This window comes from Canis lupus, chromosome 1 (assembly GCF_048164855.1).
Source record: "Canis lupus baileyi chromosome 1, mCanLup2.hap1, whole genome shotgun sequence".
Lineage (NCBI taxonomy): Eukaryota > Metazoa > Chordata > Mammalia > Carnivora > Canidae > Canis > Canis lupus.
In genome coordinates this window covers 101,691,598-101,707,154 of record NC_132838.1, presented here as the reverse complement: position 1 = coordinate 101,707,154, position 15,557 = coordinate 101,691,598, and the positions used below count along the sequence as shown (strand labels likewise).

Sequence of the window (15,557 nt, the reverse complement as noted above, 5' to 3'; positions counted from 1 at the left end):
CCAGTATAATAAGTGATTGTGTAGAACACAGTGGTAATACTTTCTTACAAGATCATATTTCATACTCTCTATACAGCGATGTATTCAATTCCTTATATTCCTTATATTCCTTGTGTGTTACAAATGTCTGAGAGAAAGGTGATATACCAAATGTCATTTGGGAGTCAGGAGGGCAATAAAAACAGATTCTATATAGAAGAAATAGACACGAATTTAATTTTCTATGCATAGTGAAAATGTCTCTTAAGAAAGTGTGACATAAGACTATTTGAAGCCCAAAATTTTTTTTTCCAAAATTATTAATTTAATGGAAAACAAACCCATAGAAAATAAAATTCTAAACAAAATATTCAAGTCCAAAGAAGTCTGATCCCAGATGAAAAGTTGCAATGAGAGAAGGAATTAAGATTGAGAGAGAGGTACAGCTTTTGATTAAAATAAAATAAATAGGGACTCCTGGATGGCTCAGTGGTTGAGCGTCTGCCTTTGGTTCAGGTCGTGATCCCAGGTCCTGGGATAGAGTCCCACATCGGGCTCCCTACGGGGAGCCTGCTTCTCCCTCTGTGTGTGTCTCTGCCTCTCTCTCTGTGTCTCTCATGAATAAATAAATAAAATCTTAAAAAATAAAATAAATGTTCAGTATCTATATATGATATCTATCTATCTATCTATCTATCTATCTATCTATCTATCTATGGAATTAAAATGATGGAATTGATATGCCAATGTTGGGGTTTGGAGTGAAAGGTCAAAAAAAATTATTGAGACATTGCCAGTGCAAAAATGTGATTAAAATTAAAGCATGGGGGCAGAAGCTGTGGGCAGAAAGAGTTACACTGGGGTTGTGAGGAGTGACTGAAAGCCTAAGTCCTTAAGGAAACTGGAAGGAAGATTTCCAGGATCTTGAGGGACTGTCCCCTTGATGGGCTAGCTGTTGTTAGGAAAAGGTTGTTTAGTACCACATAGTAAAACCTTAGTCATGAGACCCTTTAAATGTATATCAGTGGGCCATATGCTTGGAGGATGAGTGCTAACATATATCTTGGTGGGGTAGAAATAAAGGAAGTTTCCAAAGGAATTTTTTTTCCAAAGGAATTTTTATATGCTTTTACCTTCAAGTAAATTCTACCTCTAGGAGTGGGGCTCAAACTCACAACCCCGAAGTCAAGAGTCACACATTCTACTGACTGAACTAGCCAGGCATCCCTAGTATTTTTGTATGTTAAAGGAGACTTACAGGATCTTGGAGGTTGAGATAATATTAAGTTAAGATTGTCTTTTGCCCTTAGCAAAGTATTAACATTGAGGCAGTTGAGTTCCTAGAGGAAGGTCACTGCCTGTCCCAAGGACTTGTCAATGAGCTTTAAGTTGTAGGGAAAGTTTTCTTTTTCTTTTTCCTTTCTTCTCTCCATCAGAATTCCCAAGCATTTTATCAGACAACATCCATTGAGAGAAGGCTAGTTGCTTAATGTGCTAAATCCCTTATATTTGAAATGGGAAGTAAATGTATTTATAACTCTGTTAACTTTAAAAATAGAAGCTGCCAGGGATCCCTGGGTGGCGCAGCGGTTTGGCGCCTGCCTTTGGCCCAGGGCGCGATCCTGGAGACCCGGGATCGAGTCCCACATCAGGCTCCCGGTGCATGGAGCCTGCTTCTCCCTCTGCCTGTGTCTCTGCCTCTCTCTCTCTCTCTCTCTGTGACTATCATAAATAAATAAAAAAAAATTAAAAAAAAATAGAAGCTGCCAGATATTTTACCAGCAAAAGATGGGTCTATTTGGGAAAAGAGAATTGCAATTCAGGACAAACACGCTACAGCAAAACCATAGGCAAGTCTGGGGAACAAAGGAGAGGCACAATTCTCTATTTTTTAAATATTTTATTTATTTATTCATGAGACACACACAGAGAGAGGCAGAGACACAAGCAGAGGGAGAAGCAGGATCCCCGCGGGGAGCCTGACGTGGGACTGGATCCCAGGACCCCGGGATCACAACCTGAACTGGAGGCAGACGCTCAACCACTGAGCCACCCAGGCATCCCGAGGCACAATTCTTTAAGGAGAAAAGGGGGAAGTTGGGAAGGCTGTTATGAACTACAAGTCCATTGCCGTAAACTGGGAGTTCAAAGCAATGTGGCTTTGCATTGGTGGACCTGTTGCCTGGAGAGGAGGTGTGAAGAAAGCGTTTCTTCCTGTGTCCGGAGTAGTAGAGTAGTATCAATATGCAAGATCTTGTCCAGGTAAGGTCAAGTCCAACTCTTCCTGTTGGGTCTGCAATTGACTGCAATTGGGAGGGAATGAGCGCTTCTCCTGCAGAAACCTCCTAATTCCATTTTAGTGAGACTTCTCATTACTAATTTTCACAACTTGAATGTATTAAATACATGTTTGTGATTTTTAGTTTAAATATAATAAATAGAATCAGAGTGTATACTCTTCAGACTAGAAGAGGACAAATTTGGAATACAACTTGTTGACCAAGAAAGAATTCACTGAAGGGCAGTGCCGTGGCGCAGCGGTTTAGCGCCGCCTGCAGCCTGGGGTATGATCCTGGAGACCTGGGATCGAGTCCCAAATCAGGCTTCCTGCATGGAGCCTGCTTCTCCCTCTGCCTCTCTCTCTCTAAATAAATAAATAAATAAATAAATAAATAAATAAATAAATAATCTTAAAAAAAAAGAAAGAATTCACTGAAAATTAAAGCAAACAGACTCTTACGTGGGCAATTAGAATTGCAATTCAGGAGACACAGATTCAGGTAGAAACCTGGATAGTGTTCTGAGGAAGACAAGGAAGGGGGCAGAGTTATAAAGATAAAAGTTAAAGAGCGCAGTTTCCCATTTTTCTGTTGCATACCCGATGTCTCAGTGATTGACTTTGCTGTGCATCAGGTAGACAGACTTGGGTCAGGTTACACCCTGAAGTCCTGCACAGTCAACATGAAGTAGACTGGGATATGTAGCTTATGCTCTCTGCTATATGGCTTCCCTTCAGGTGAGTGGAGGCCTCTTTCTTCTTTTTGAAGTAAACAAAATACTAACAGCTTTCCAGAATGGAACTGTAGATTTCACCCAGGAGTAGCAGTTGTTGAGTCCTACTGACTATATCCCAGAGTCTGCTAAAATTATTCAAAGTATCTAAGCTTTGTTCAATGTACCTACCTGTCTTGCTTGTGTCTTCCGATGGGAACCCCAATAAAGACTCTGGACCATGTCAGGTGTTTCAGCCTGTTGAGATCATCCATTTGTTTATTATTGTGACATAAACTATCTAAATAGCTTTTCCTCTTTCTTTTTTAAAAAACTGTCATACATTCAGTTGAGTGTTAATAAGATGTACAAATCATGTTTTTTCTTTAATAAAGTCCACACCTAGGGATGCCTGGGTAGCTCAGCGGTTGAGTGTCTGCAGGGATCGAGTCCTGCATTGTGATTCCCATGGGGGAGCCTGCTTCCTCTGCCTATGTCTCTGCCTCTGTCTCTCTCATAAATAAATAAATTAAACTAAAAAAAATAATGACCATACCTATAAAACTATCACCCAGTGTAAAACAGAACTCTGGTCCCTAGAGTTCACCTGATATTTTAATAATCATACTCTTAATGTCTTTACAGTTTTACCACTTATGTATATTTCCTTAAATGGTAGTCTATAGTCACATGCTACATTGCGGCCTAATCTAAATAACTAATGCCACTTGGGTCTCTATCATTTCATGTTCTCAACTCCAATACTGATGTACCACCTCCTTTCCAGAATCAGCTAGTACTTAATACCTACTTCCAGAAAAATCCCAGGAAAGAGTGAATGCTTCATCATCTTTTATTCTCATGAGTTGTTCAAAAGCAGTGGTGGATTTAGTCATTACTCAGCCTACAGATAAAAAGGACAGAAGAATTGGGGAACCGGAAGACTGACACGAAATAAATGAAGCCAGTGGTAAGGGAGGTACTGGGAGAAAACATACTAAAGTGGTGGCATTTCTTTTATCAATGCTTCCTGGTATCAACAGTCCAGCATCCTTCCTACCTGCAGGGAGTTTGCTTTGTATATGGGAATGAAAGGGCAGTGGGAATACTAAGTAAAAAGGGATGACGGGGAGAAATCTAGGAGTGAGAGGCATGTTGGCTTTTAAGTTTGAGGCCCACTGTCCTACTTGAACACCAATGCTGGGCCCTTAAAAGGGAAAGGGCACAGATATGTGGGATGAGGGAGAAAGGTGAACAGTTGGGATCCCTATCTCCCCACCTACATTCAGAACTGCATCATTTTTCCTCACATATCAGACATTGATTCACCACTGCTGTCTGATATTTGGCAGCCCCTTAGCAAGGGAAATTTGGTAACGGACAATTAGTTCAATCCAAGGAAGCCGCTTTATCGTGGCTCTCAAGACTTTTGAAGTCCTTTGACAGAAGGAAAGACTGTAGTACCAGCTGCGTAGGAAAACTCAAATCTAGGCCCATCTGCATTTAGGATGGTCTCTGGAGGAGAGCCTCGTACAGTTTCTGAGCCAGACTTCTCTTGCCTGCCATCTCTGCCTGTGGGCCCACTTGCTCCACGCGGGGCGCGGTGGAAACTACATTACCCGAAAGGCGCTGCGCCCCGCGCCGCCCGCGCTCTGCAAATGAAAGCGAAGATTTCTAGCGTGCGGAACGCGGTGGGCGGGGCTTCTGGCGCGGCTGCAGGGGCGGGCGTTTTCGGGCCTCTGGGGCCGGTTGGTCTGAACTGAAGTTCAGGAAGGGAGCTGTGGGGTTGGGGTGACGAGAGCGGGAAGCTGCAACAAGAGGTGGGGCTGCGGTACCGCAGCGGCGCGGGATCGGGGCCCCCGGTGCTGGTCCTCCTCCCCCGGCGCCGCTCCGCCCGCAGAGTCCGATGGCGGCGGCCGCGCAGAGGGACCTGGCTCAGGTAGGCGGCCGCGGGTCCCTGGGCCTCCCAGCCCGCGCCCAGCTGGAGAGAGCGGCCGCACTGCTGTCAGCCAGTGTGAGGGGTGCGGGAGGGCTACGGGGACAGGGCCCGCACTCGTGTCCTAAAGCTACGGTCGGTCACGTGTCCGCAAGGAGCAGGTCCCGGTGCACTGGAGACCCGAGTGGCTGGGCCTGGGCTCCGAGGGCTCGGATGGCCACGGACTGTAGTGAACAGAGGACCGACGCCCACGTGTTGCTTAGAGTTTTCAGAAGCTTCTGAGGGAACACTGCGGGAGAGGGTAGGGTAGGATAGGGTGGAGGAGTCCGTACAGTAGACAGTCGGAGCATGGTGGCCGGAACTGGACGTACTGACGGCCATCGAGGGGGCGGACGGATGGGGTCTCTCAGGGATTTTAAAAACTGGGCAGGATTCCTGGATGCCCAGATGTGGCTGTGACAGAAAGAAGAGAAGGAAGGACCATCTGTGTTTGCATGCATGCATGCATGTATGTATGGTTCCTGAAAATACGGGGAAGGATGTAGATGGGGAAGTCGGTACAAGGAGCGGGTTTCAGGGAAAAGAGTAGGAGTTGAATTTGGGACACGGTGATTGGAATTACCCTGTCAAGTGCAGGTGTCATTGGCGTAGCTTGCTCACATCTAAATCCTGGGGATGGGTCTTGGCTGAAGATACCCAAGATGTGGTGGGGATTCCTATTTAGGAGGGAGAATTTTAAATTCTTCTTTCAGATGGGCTTGGGGGTGGGGTGTTGGCTACTTTCAGAAGGGTAATCCCAAGTGGTTCTGGTTAGTGTGTGCAGAAGTGCAGGGTTATAGGATCTAAGGACCCAGGACTGGAATGGAGCCTGAGATGTTCAGTGGTTTAGGTTTGCCACTCTGGACTCAGCAAGCCCTCATGTCCAGTCCTTGTGGAGAAAAGGAAGAGTCAGGTGAGTAGGGTAGCCTTTTGGCTCTTACCTTCCCCCAGCCTTTGGAGCAGGAGGGATGAGTAGCTGGAAAGACCCCCAGCAGGACTGCTTTTAGGAGTGTGTGTAGTAAGCAGCCAAGTTGCCACCACACTAGTATCTACTGTTTGCTCAGGCCCAATCCCCATTTTATTAACCTGTGAGTTATATGAATTAAGTTTTACTTAAACATTAACTGATAAAAATACATGTATACATATATATACATTTGCACATGTGTGTATATATATACATATGTAGGCATTAAAATAGCATGGGTTTAACAAGTTAAATTGATGTAAGTACTTCATGTTGGTTGAAGTTTTAAATATACTGCTAAGCAACTGATTAAAATCAAGGGCCTTAAATATCACATTCTCTTAATTAAAATGTATGTACAAAACTCATTTTCAATACGTATCAGTTTATTTGCACTGAAAATGTTGACAAACGTTTTAATTATGAGGTCAGTAAAAGTCACTACTAATTGACACATAGGAATGAATTTGATACACATCATGGCCCCATGAGGTGGGTACCACTATTTATCCTCATTTTACAGATGACAACACTGCAGCACAGGGAGGTTGAGTATCCAATGTCACACAGCTGGTAAGAGGCATCCCTGAGGACTGAAGACCAGATGGTGTGAGGGGCTTGGGTTGACCTTTGTGGCGCAACACTGTTGCCTGCCTCTCATGGCTTTCCTTTTCTGTAGGTTCCTATTGCTGCAGATTTGCTTCCATACCATGCGGAGGTAAGTGGGGGTTATCTTCAAACCTCACCCTCTTCAGTTCCCACCTGTATGGGCTGCTGGATTCTGTGACTCTTTGCTTGCAATTATCTCTACTCTTCCATCCTAGATCCCTGGAAGGTGATCGCCTAAGATCAGGGGCCTGAGTCCAGGGCAGGAATTCTATGGATTGGTTCCCATTTCTGGCAATCAATGGTGTGATGTTTATAAGATGTTACAGTCATGGTGATAGACATTAGAAAATGCTAGAAGAGAGGCTGGGCTGGGAATACTCATGAAACTTTAGGTCTCTATTGTGTCTGGTGGAAACAGTAGGAAACAAATAAGACCTAGAATGGAAGCCGGGAGCTGGGCCCCTATTCTGGAGTGGTGGGAGTCAGGGAAGGTTAGCAGAAGACGGAAGTGACAGGACCAGACTTAATGAGCTGTTCCTGTTGCAGAGCAGACAGCAGACTGTGGGGAGGAAGCAGCTGCAGTAGTCCAGGTGAATGTTAGTGTGGGCTGTGGAGATGAGACATGTGTTGGAATCTGGGTCTGTTTCTTCAGTAGGTCCAAGCAGACTTTCTGATGTGGAGGGTGGGAGAAGGAAATGGAAGAGGCAATGGTCACTCAGGGATGTTTGGCCTTAACAGCTAGAAGCAGGCAAGTACCACCATGTCAGAGTTGGTGGTAAGAGTCATTTTCAGTGGGCTTATAAGTCAGGTTTGGGCTATGTTGAACTGTGATGCTTCTTCAGAGACCCACAAGTGGGTGTGTTGAGTGGGCACCGGGACACACAAGTCTGGAGTTGAGGTGAAATAGTCAGATTGGATACCCATAGTATGGATGGTATGTGGACTAAGATGAGCTGTGGATCAGAGTTGGCAGGAGCATCTTCAGATAACAAGGAGCAGAGTGTGGGGCCAAGGATTGAGTCTCTTGTTGGACACCTGGATGGGGGTAGTGGGGTTTCCAAAGACACGTGAGAGAGAGAGTAGTGTCCATGCGACAGGGTGTAGGCATGAAGTGGGTCTAGCTGATGGCCAGTGGACATGAGATGGATATGGAGACAGAGTAGTGAGGTTACAGTGAAGCTGGTGCTACTGCTTATTCATTCAGCTCTGGGCTTCACAGGCTCTTGTTCTGACCCTTGCTTGGACCAGGGGATTAGCTCAAGATCAAATGGGATCCAATGGGACAATTGTAGGCCTAGCATGAAAGACAAGTGGGCTTGGGCTTCGAATAAGCATCAGAGGAAACTGAGACAGGTAAGGGAACACCTTTGCAACACAACTTGAAAAAGAAGTGGAAGAGGGCTGAGGGTGTCTGAAATCTGTGTGGTTCCTGGTGGCTGAGGATGAAGCAAGGATATGGGCCAGGCAGGAAGGCCTTGAAAGCAGGCTTGGGGATTGCTTCTAGCAGTCAGGGTCGTTGGAATTCTGGGACAGGATGGGATTCTGATTATGTTTGCCAAGCACCCTCTAGATGGCATGTGCACACTGGCATGTGGTGAGGCCAAGGAGATGCATGATGTGATGTAGGGGGTACTGGTGGCAGTGAGGGGTTGGAGGGGTGGCAGTGAAGGCAAGTGTGGAGTGATGTGCATGTTGGGCAGGAGTATAAACTCATGGCTCCAGGCTCTTGTACTGGGGGTTGAAGAACAGTTGCCCAAAGTTAGTTGTGTTTGGTAAGCACGATCTGGGGCACCCCAAGTGAATTGTCTGGCAGAAGGGTGAGACTCTGCCTCAGGGGCCCAGAGCTCAGATGGCATTTATCTGCCCACCTGTTGTTGCTGAGGACTGAACATAGTGCTGACTGGGATAGTAAGGAACAAGTAGGCAGCAGTGGCACAGCGCTTGGTATCTCCTTTGAGGTGGGGAACTCTGGAGGAGGGTAGACATTTGTGGGGATGCCTAGAGTCCTGGGAAAGGAAGCTACACACATAAATTCAACTGTCCCTTTTGACAGGGCCATGTGACCTTTGAGGATGTGGCTGTCTACTTCTCTTGGGAGGAGTGGGGACTCCTTGATGAAGCCCAGAGACTCCTATACCGTGATGTGATGCTGGAGAACTTTTCACTGATGGCCTCTCTGGGTAAGGTCCTTACAACCCACTCCAGTGTCCTGGGCTGGGTTCTGCTCTTCTCCTTACTTTAGGGACAGGTATCGCCTTCCCAAAGCTGGACTGTGGGTATTTCTTCCTTCCTCATGCTCTTGAGTAGATATTGTGAGAGCCTGGACTGTATGTACTACTTCTTCTTTTCTAGAGCTGCCTCAGTACTTGCTGCCCCAAAACTGCAGGAAAAGATTTGGGAATTAGGAGTCTTGAAGTCAGCCTAATGGATCACACCCTTTTGGCCTCTCCCTGGCCTGGGATGCTGTAAAGATCTATGGCAGCTCCATGCCCCAGGTTCTGCTCTCTTCCTCTGGCTGCCATGGGATGCGCCTATACCTGCAATTGAGGCACTAAAATGGCCACTGCTTGACTAGGTTGTTCTTGTAAGAGTTTCCTCCAAGATTCTTCTGTAATACTTTTGTTTTCTTTCCTGTGGTCTGTTGTGGAGTGGGTCACTTTGACCCACCTGTTGTCTCTTCCTTAGGACTTGCATCTTCCAGGACTCATGAAGTTAGCCGATTGGAGTGGTGGAGAGAACCCTTTTTGCCTCCCTGTGGAGTCATGACTGCAGCCATGCCAGGAGGTACTTGGAGGGCAGAGGTGGGCAAGTATGAACTCAGTGATGGGCTCAGGTCATACCAGGAATCCTTCTACTGAGCCCTGATGATTTGTTGCCAAGGCACAGTCCATGGCTGATTCCCATCTTTTCTTTCTCAGTTGCACACGTTTTATGTCTACTATGATTTCTGACCTTGGGCTATTCCCCATCTCTGTCTTCTGTATCTCATGTGGTCCTCCCCACTGCTCCCTCTGCAATGCTCCCCAGCAGTAGCCTTGTTTTGTATTCTTTATGTTCATTATGTTCAACAGGTCTAGAGAGAGTCATGACACACAGTGGGGTCTATGTGTGTTGGGTTCACATGGGAGGGAGCACCCAGGGAGTGGGCTTAATCAAGCAGAGGGAAGCAGAGAGTGAGTGAGGACCTATGGGCAAGTGACTTTCCGGGGCCAGGAGGGGCGTACACAGAGTTAAGTATAAGCTGATATCATTTGGAACATTTGAATGTCACTAGGTCACAGGAGAGGGCAAGAAGGGGGACTTGTGACAGAGACCAGCCTTATCACTTGGTTAAGCTGGTCACCTGAATGGAGTGCTCACAGCCTGTTTGTGGGATGTTGAGTCAACAGGACAACATGAAGTTTAAGAGGTTATAATACAATGAACCCTGTGATGTCTCAACATCATTAATGATACTGTGACGGGTAATGCTTGCCACCTGAGTTGTGGAGATGTTATAGGTAACTGGAATAGCTTGGTCTACCCATCAAAGGCAAGCTCTGACATAGGTGACAACTGAGAGGAGTACTATTAGACATATGATGAGGGTTTGAAACCCAGGCCACAGGTGGGCACTGTGCTTAGTGGGGAAAAGCCAAGAGAACAAGTTAGGTACCTCTTGGTTTAAGGGAATCTGCTGGGAGATTTTGGTTATGTTATGGAAGATTTTTACCTCTTGGCCTAATCAGAGCTTTGCTTGTAGCTGTTTAGAATGATTGATTTACATATAGCGGGAGGTACCCTGAATAGCACCAACACCTTCTTTCCTGGCTAGTTAACAGTTAAGCCAGACTGTTATCTATGGCTCTCTGGGCTTAGAGAGACTCATTTGCTTGTTGCATAGGGACAGTGTTTATTTTATTTTATTTTTTTAAGTTTTTTTTATTGGAGTTCAATTTGCCAACATATAGCATAACACCCAGTGCTCATCCCACCAAGTGCCCCCCTCAGTGCCCATCACCCAGTCACCCCAACCTCCCACCCACCTCCCCTTCCACTACCCCTTGTTCATTTCTCAGAGTTAGGTGTCTCTCATGTTTTGTCACCCTCAGTGATATTTTCACTCCTTTCCCTTTATTCCCTTTCACTAATTTTTATATTCCCTAAATGAATGAGACCATATAATGTTTGTCCTTTTCCGGTTGACTTATTTCACTCAGCATAATACCCTCCAGTTCCATCCACGTCAAAGCAAATGGTGGGTATTTGTCGTTTCTAATGGCTGAGTAATATTCCATTGTATACATATACCACATCTTCTTTATCCATTCATCTTTTGATGGACACCGAGGCTCCTTCCACAGTTTGGCTATTGTGGACATTGCTGCTATAAACATTGGGGTGCAGGTGAGGGACAGTGTTTAATGTAGCTTCTGTATGTGATCTTGAGAGGGTCGCAAGAGGTGCTGGTTGGCACTTATGATATAATCTCGTTTGACAAAGGCTGCTGTACTGGGGCCAGCTCTGGTGTCTCTTGTGGCTGTGGCGAATCCTGTTAAGATAGGAATAAATATTGCCAGTTTTGCCTGGGGTTAATAGCACAAGGGAGATGCCTGGTGGATAAAGAACCATGGGGATCCTCTGTAACCACTGCACCTTGGGGTTTGGACTCATTGGGAGTCAGTAGGGAAAAGTTTATAAAGTGCTATGCCCATGGGTTTGGCTTGCAGTAGAATCCAGAGATGCTGTTAGTTACTGATTTATTGGAGAGAGAGAGCATGCAAATGGGGGGAGGGGCAGAAGGGGAGAATCCCAAGCAGACTCTGAGCTGAGTGGGGAGCCTGATGCAGGGTTTGATCCCACGACCCTGAGATCATGAGCTGAAACCACGAGTTGGATGCTTAACCGACTGAGCCACCCAGGTGCCCCTGAGGTGCTGTTATTTAAAGTATATGGGCCTGTGAGGTAGTTAGCATTAAGGAGGGCAAAAAAACCTAACATGGGAAATCGGTCAAGTGCAGTTGGCTCCTGAGCACAAGCAGTACGTTTGTGGGGGTGACTTGATTATAAAGTGCAGCCATCTAGGAGAGTATAGTTGGGAACAAAGGCAGATGGTGTAAGCAAACAAGGTTCTTTGGGGGGACCCTGTCTGGGTCCTGACAGTATAGATTGTGGAGTCACTGGGCTGTTTAAATTATTCATGGACAGGGATCCCTGGGTGGCGCAGCGGTTTAGCGCCTGCCTTTGGCCCAGGGTGCGATCCTGGAGACCCGGGATCAAATCCCACATCAGGCTCCCGGTGCATGGAGCCTGCTTCTCCCTCTGCCTGTGTCTCTGGCTCTCTCTCTCTCTCTCTGTCTCTCAGTCTTTCATGAATAAATAAATAAATAAAATCTTAAAAAATAAATAAATAAATAATTCATGGACAACTCAATAAATGTATGTTGGGTTCCTTGAAAGATAAAGGCAAACAGGGGCTGTGGCTGGTAATAGGCACTGAATAAATTATATTGCCCAGATCTATCACAGCAAAGTTGTCACTGGGCACACTTGGGTATTTTCAGTTAGTTCAATTATGTTAGGTGTTAGAGCCTTGATGGGGAGAACTTAAACTTTAGGGTTTTAATAATCAATAGTAAGTGGCACTGTGGGTAAAAGCCTTGAAGACTGGCCAAATATGATTATTGAAAGGCGATATGGGAATAATCACCCTTTCATTTAGTAGATCTTGTATAGCACTCTTGAAGGCCAGCAGTAGTTTCAGATGATACTGTGGTGCGTTTTCGACCTTCACCACCAGGAGCAGGCCTGTAGGTTCTCATTTGGTGATTCTTACAGGCAGGACGGAGGACCTTGGCTCATTCAGCTTTGTATGTGGTGTGCACTGGCATCTTTGTCTAGAACAGAAAAACTCAGTGTTAGGGGTCACTGTGACAGGTAGCAATTTAATAAAGACCACTGCAGTATTGACATTGAGAAATTTCTTTGCCATAAGTAATTTTACTGGCATTACCCTGTAGTTTAAAGGGGCACTTCCTTTAAGTCTGAATAGGTGGCTTGGAATGGTGGTGACTTGGGCTCCAGTCGTACATAAAGTTAGGAAATGTTTAAGAATTCCAGTGAATTAGCAGAGTTGTATATGGGTAATTGTCCTGGGGACTGTGACAAGGCCTGAGGACTAGCTGAATCCTCACTGGAGGCCTTGACTGTTGCCATTTTTGGAGCTCGAAGCATCTTTGGGTGATTCCAGAGGAGTGGTTCCCTGAGCCACCAGACCTGTGGGTAATATGAATGAGGCTCTTTGGCTTTTTTTTTTTTTTTTTTTTAAGATTAATTTATTTGAGAGAACACAAGCAGGGAGGAGAGGCAGAGGGAAAAGGAGAAGCAGATTTCCTGCTGAGCAGGGAGCCCAATATGGGGCTCAGCCTCAGGACCCTGAGATCATGACCTAAGCTGAAGGGAGCCACTTAACCGACTAAGCAACCCAGGTGCTCCTGGTGAGGCTTTTTAAAAGATTTTATTTATTCACTCATGAGAGACAGAGAGAGAGAGAGAGGCAGACACACAGGCAGAGGGAGAAGTAGGCCCCACTCAGGGAGCCCGAATTGGGACTCAACCCCGGGTCCCCAGGATCACGCCGTGGAGTGAAGGCAGCGTTAAACCACTGAGCCACCCGGGCTGCCCTGATGAGGCTTTTTAAATACTTCGTTTAGTTGTAATTTGGGAATGGTTTGCCTAGTAGTTAGTTCGCGGGGTCTCTGTTGTCAGTAAGTCACCTGGGGGCAGTAGGGGTGAGAGGAAGTTGGGAAAGATGCAGACTGAATGCTATAGATGGGGGTCCTGCATACTAGGAGGCAGAGTATGGTAAATCAGACTTTGTGAGTCAGAGTAGGTGGAGCCCTTACAGCATGTTGGGAAATTAGTTCCATTCTGTTTGGTGTGGGACATGTCAATAAAATTAAGCAATGTTGTCCTGCATTGAGAAGGCCACCTACAAGAACAACTCCTAGACTTTGTGACAAAGGAGGCCTCCTCTGGATAAAAACCACTCAGGATTTTTCTTGTCTATGTGTTCAAAGTACTGATAGATCCATTCAACCATTCCAACTTTTGTGGAGGACCATAAGGGCTTCTTGATAGTTCTTTTTTTTTTTTTTTTTTTTCTTCTTGATAGTTCTGTTGGCCATTTCTAGGCCATGAAAATCCAAGTCAGTAAAGGCAGGGCTTCTGAATCCTGAACGGTAGTAGAAGTTTCAGATTTCTCATCTGAGGCTTTTATAATCTCATCAAAAGTTTTGGCCTGTCACTCCTGCTCTGGCATTTGGGTGCCTTCAGCTAAAAATGTCATGTGGGACTTGAACTTGGTGGGCCAGAGGATCTTTAAGTAAGTTAATGCGGGGCACCTGGGTGGCTCAGGTCATGATCCTGGGGTCCTGGGATCAAGTCCTACATCAGGCTCCTCGCAAGGAGTCTGCTTCTCCATCTGCCTATGTCTCTGCCTCGCTCTCTGTGTCTCTCATGAATAAAACCTTTAAAAAAAAAAAAAAGTAAATTAGGCATCTTAGGCTCTTTAGTAATGTCAGCAGCTGCTTCATCTCTGGGGCTCTGAGCAGGAGTTGCAAGCCTGTATTGAATGTTCTCAGTAACCAGTGAGCTCCTTTCCCCCTTCTCTTTACATGAAATCTTTCAGAATAGTTTGGATTTCCAGTCTTGTGAAGTTATGAATTTTAATTTCTACTTTCTGTATTCTCGACCTGCTGGGTCTGGAAAGACCTTGGATGCTTCCTTCCTATGGGCCTGTCCATATCTTAGGATGAGCTCAGCTGGATTGGTATCCATTGAGAGCTATGGTGGCCTGATGTCCTTTGGGAATTGGCCCTGGACCTTGGGAGCAGAGTTGGCAAGTTGATAGACAGCGTCACTAAGCAGAAATGTTTCAAAGGTTTTTACCTTTCTTGAATTATTAGCTAACTTCCTCTGGTTATTGAGAGTGCTGGAATGAAATGTTCCTGCTGAGCTTCTAGGCCATTAGATGTTGTGCCACTTATCTCCAGAGGTAAGACCTGGGATTGATACCCATGAGATTGGGAGGCAAAGAGCAACAGCAGCAACACACGCAGTGGAGGAGTTGCCAGCAGTACTGACCCTCACAGGGTGCCATGATAGACTTCCTGTGAAGGTGATGCAGTATATCTGCTTAGGACTGAGGAGCAACATGGACTTGAATGGGAACACAAAAAACCTCCCAGTCTTGGTGCCACAAGTCCACAGGAGTCATCTCCCCAGTGCTACCCAGCCCTTCTCTGTTGACAGATCTGCTAATAGCCAACACCTGACATACAGTGTTTCTTTGGTGGGTGCAAGGTTACCCTTTCACTCTCAACCTCAATCCCAGTAGAGACTTCATAATATTTTTATCCAGTTATACCAGTCTATCCCTTAACAGAGAGCACCAGGAGAACACGCCCTCTACCTCACTAGCACCCTGTGGAGTCAAAACTGGCTAGAAGTGAAGTCTCAGGGTATTGTAGGAGAATGAGCTCCACAATTTAGGATGGAAAGCCTTGGCAGTGCCTGAGAGAGGCAACACAGAGCAGCACAAGGCAGCACACAGGAATGCCAGCACAACACTCAGCTTTCCCAGATGGTAGGGCCCAACTGGGACAGCTGGTTAGTAAGCCAAGCAGTTAAGGGGCATTTCCTAAATCCTCCCTTATCCATGAGCAAACCATCCTATTTGTGATGCCAGTCATTTTGTATTCACTTATAAGACAGGTGCAGCCATAGGAGGAGACAGTAGAGGCTCAGGAATAAACAAAATTTATTGTACTCGCAGGTCTGAGAGACAGTCACTGAATTCTGGGAGGAGGGTCCCCTGGGAGGGAGTGCCATGGGAGTGGGCTCAACCACGCTGGGGAGAAGTAGAGAGACCTGCAGGCAGGTGCCTTTATTGGGAGTCAGGGTGGGATGCACAGGGAAAGGAATGAGGGGACTGCACTGGTGCATTTGAATGGTGCTAGTTCCCAGTCAGGGGAGGGTAGGAAGGAGGACTTGTGG

The 15,557-nt window shown here is 46.1% G+C and overlaps 2 protein-coding genes and 1 long non-coding RNA gene across 9 annotated transcripts in view; 1 reads left to right on the top strand and 2 right to left on the bottom strand.

The window, feature by feature from the left end:
• LOC140633148 (uncharacterized) overlaps window positions 1-15,557 on the top strand; it is an 87,413-nt gene that overhangs the window by 69,138 nt on the left and 2,718 nt on the right. The window contains exons 1-5 of one of the 4 annotated variants that reach the window (XM_072825832.1): window positions 4,673-4,909; window positions 6,436-6,485; window positions 6,592-6,630; window positions 8,575-8,701; window positions 9,207-9,305. In XM_072825832.1, the coding sequence (XP_072681933.1) occupies window positions 8,668-8,701; window positions 9,207-9,305 (133 nt within the window). In that variant the 5' untranslated portion in view covers window positions 4,673-4,909; window positions 6,436-6,485; window positions 6,592-6,630; window positions 8,575-8,667. Of the gene's footprint in view, window positions 4,910-5,720; window positions 5,859-6,435; window positions 6,486-6,591; window positions 6,631-8,574; window positions 8,702-9,206; window positions 9,306-15,557 lie in introns of those variants that run through there. The other 3 variants (XM_072825891.1, XM_072825601.1, XM_072825744.1) reach the window with 3 other exon arrangements.
• Window positions 1,910-4,299, bottom strand: LOC140634338 (uncharacterized). The gene is made up of 3 exons (XR_012031862.1): window positions 3,782-4,299; window positions 3,163-3,228; window positions 1,910-2,282 (listed from the first exon to the last, which is right to left on the bottom strand). It is a non-coding gene; the product is annotated as an uncharacterized lncRNA (long non-coding RNA).
• The window catches only part of LOC140633654 (uncharacterized), a 31,061-nt gene continuing 26,057 nt past the window's right edge, over window positions 10,554-15,557 (bottom strand). For all 4 annotated transcript variants that reach the window (XR_012031304.1, XR_012031289.1, XR_012031297.1 and 1 more), the window contains 2 exons: window positions 12,211-12,397; window positions 10,554-11,052 (listed from right to left, as the gene is read on the bottom strand). The gene's annotated coding sequence lies outside the window, so the exon portion shown is untranslated. The remainder of the gene's footprint in view (window positions 11,053-12,210; window positions 12,398-15,557) is intronic.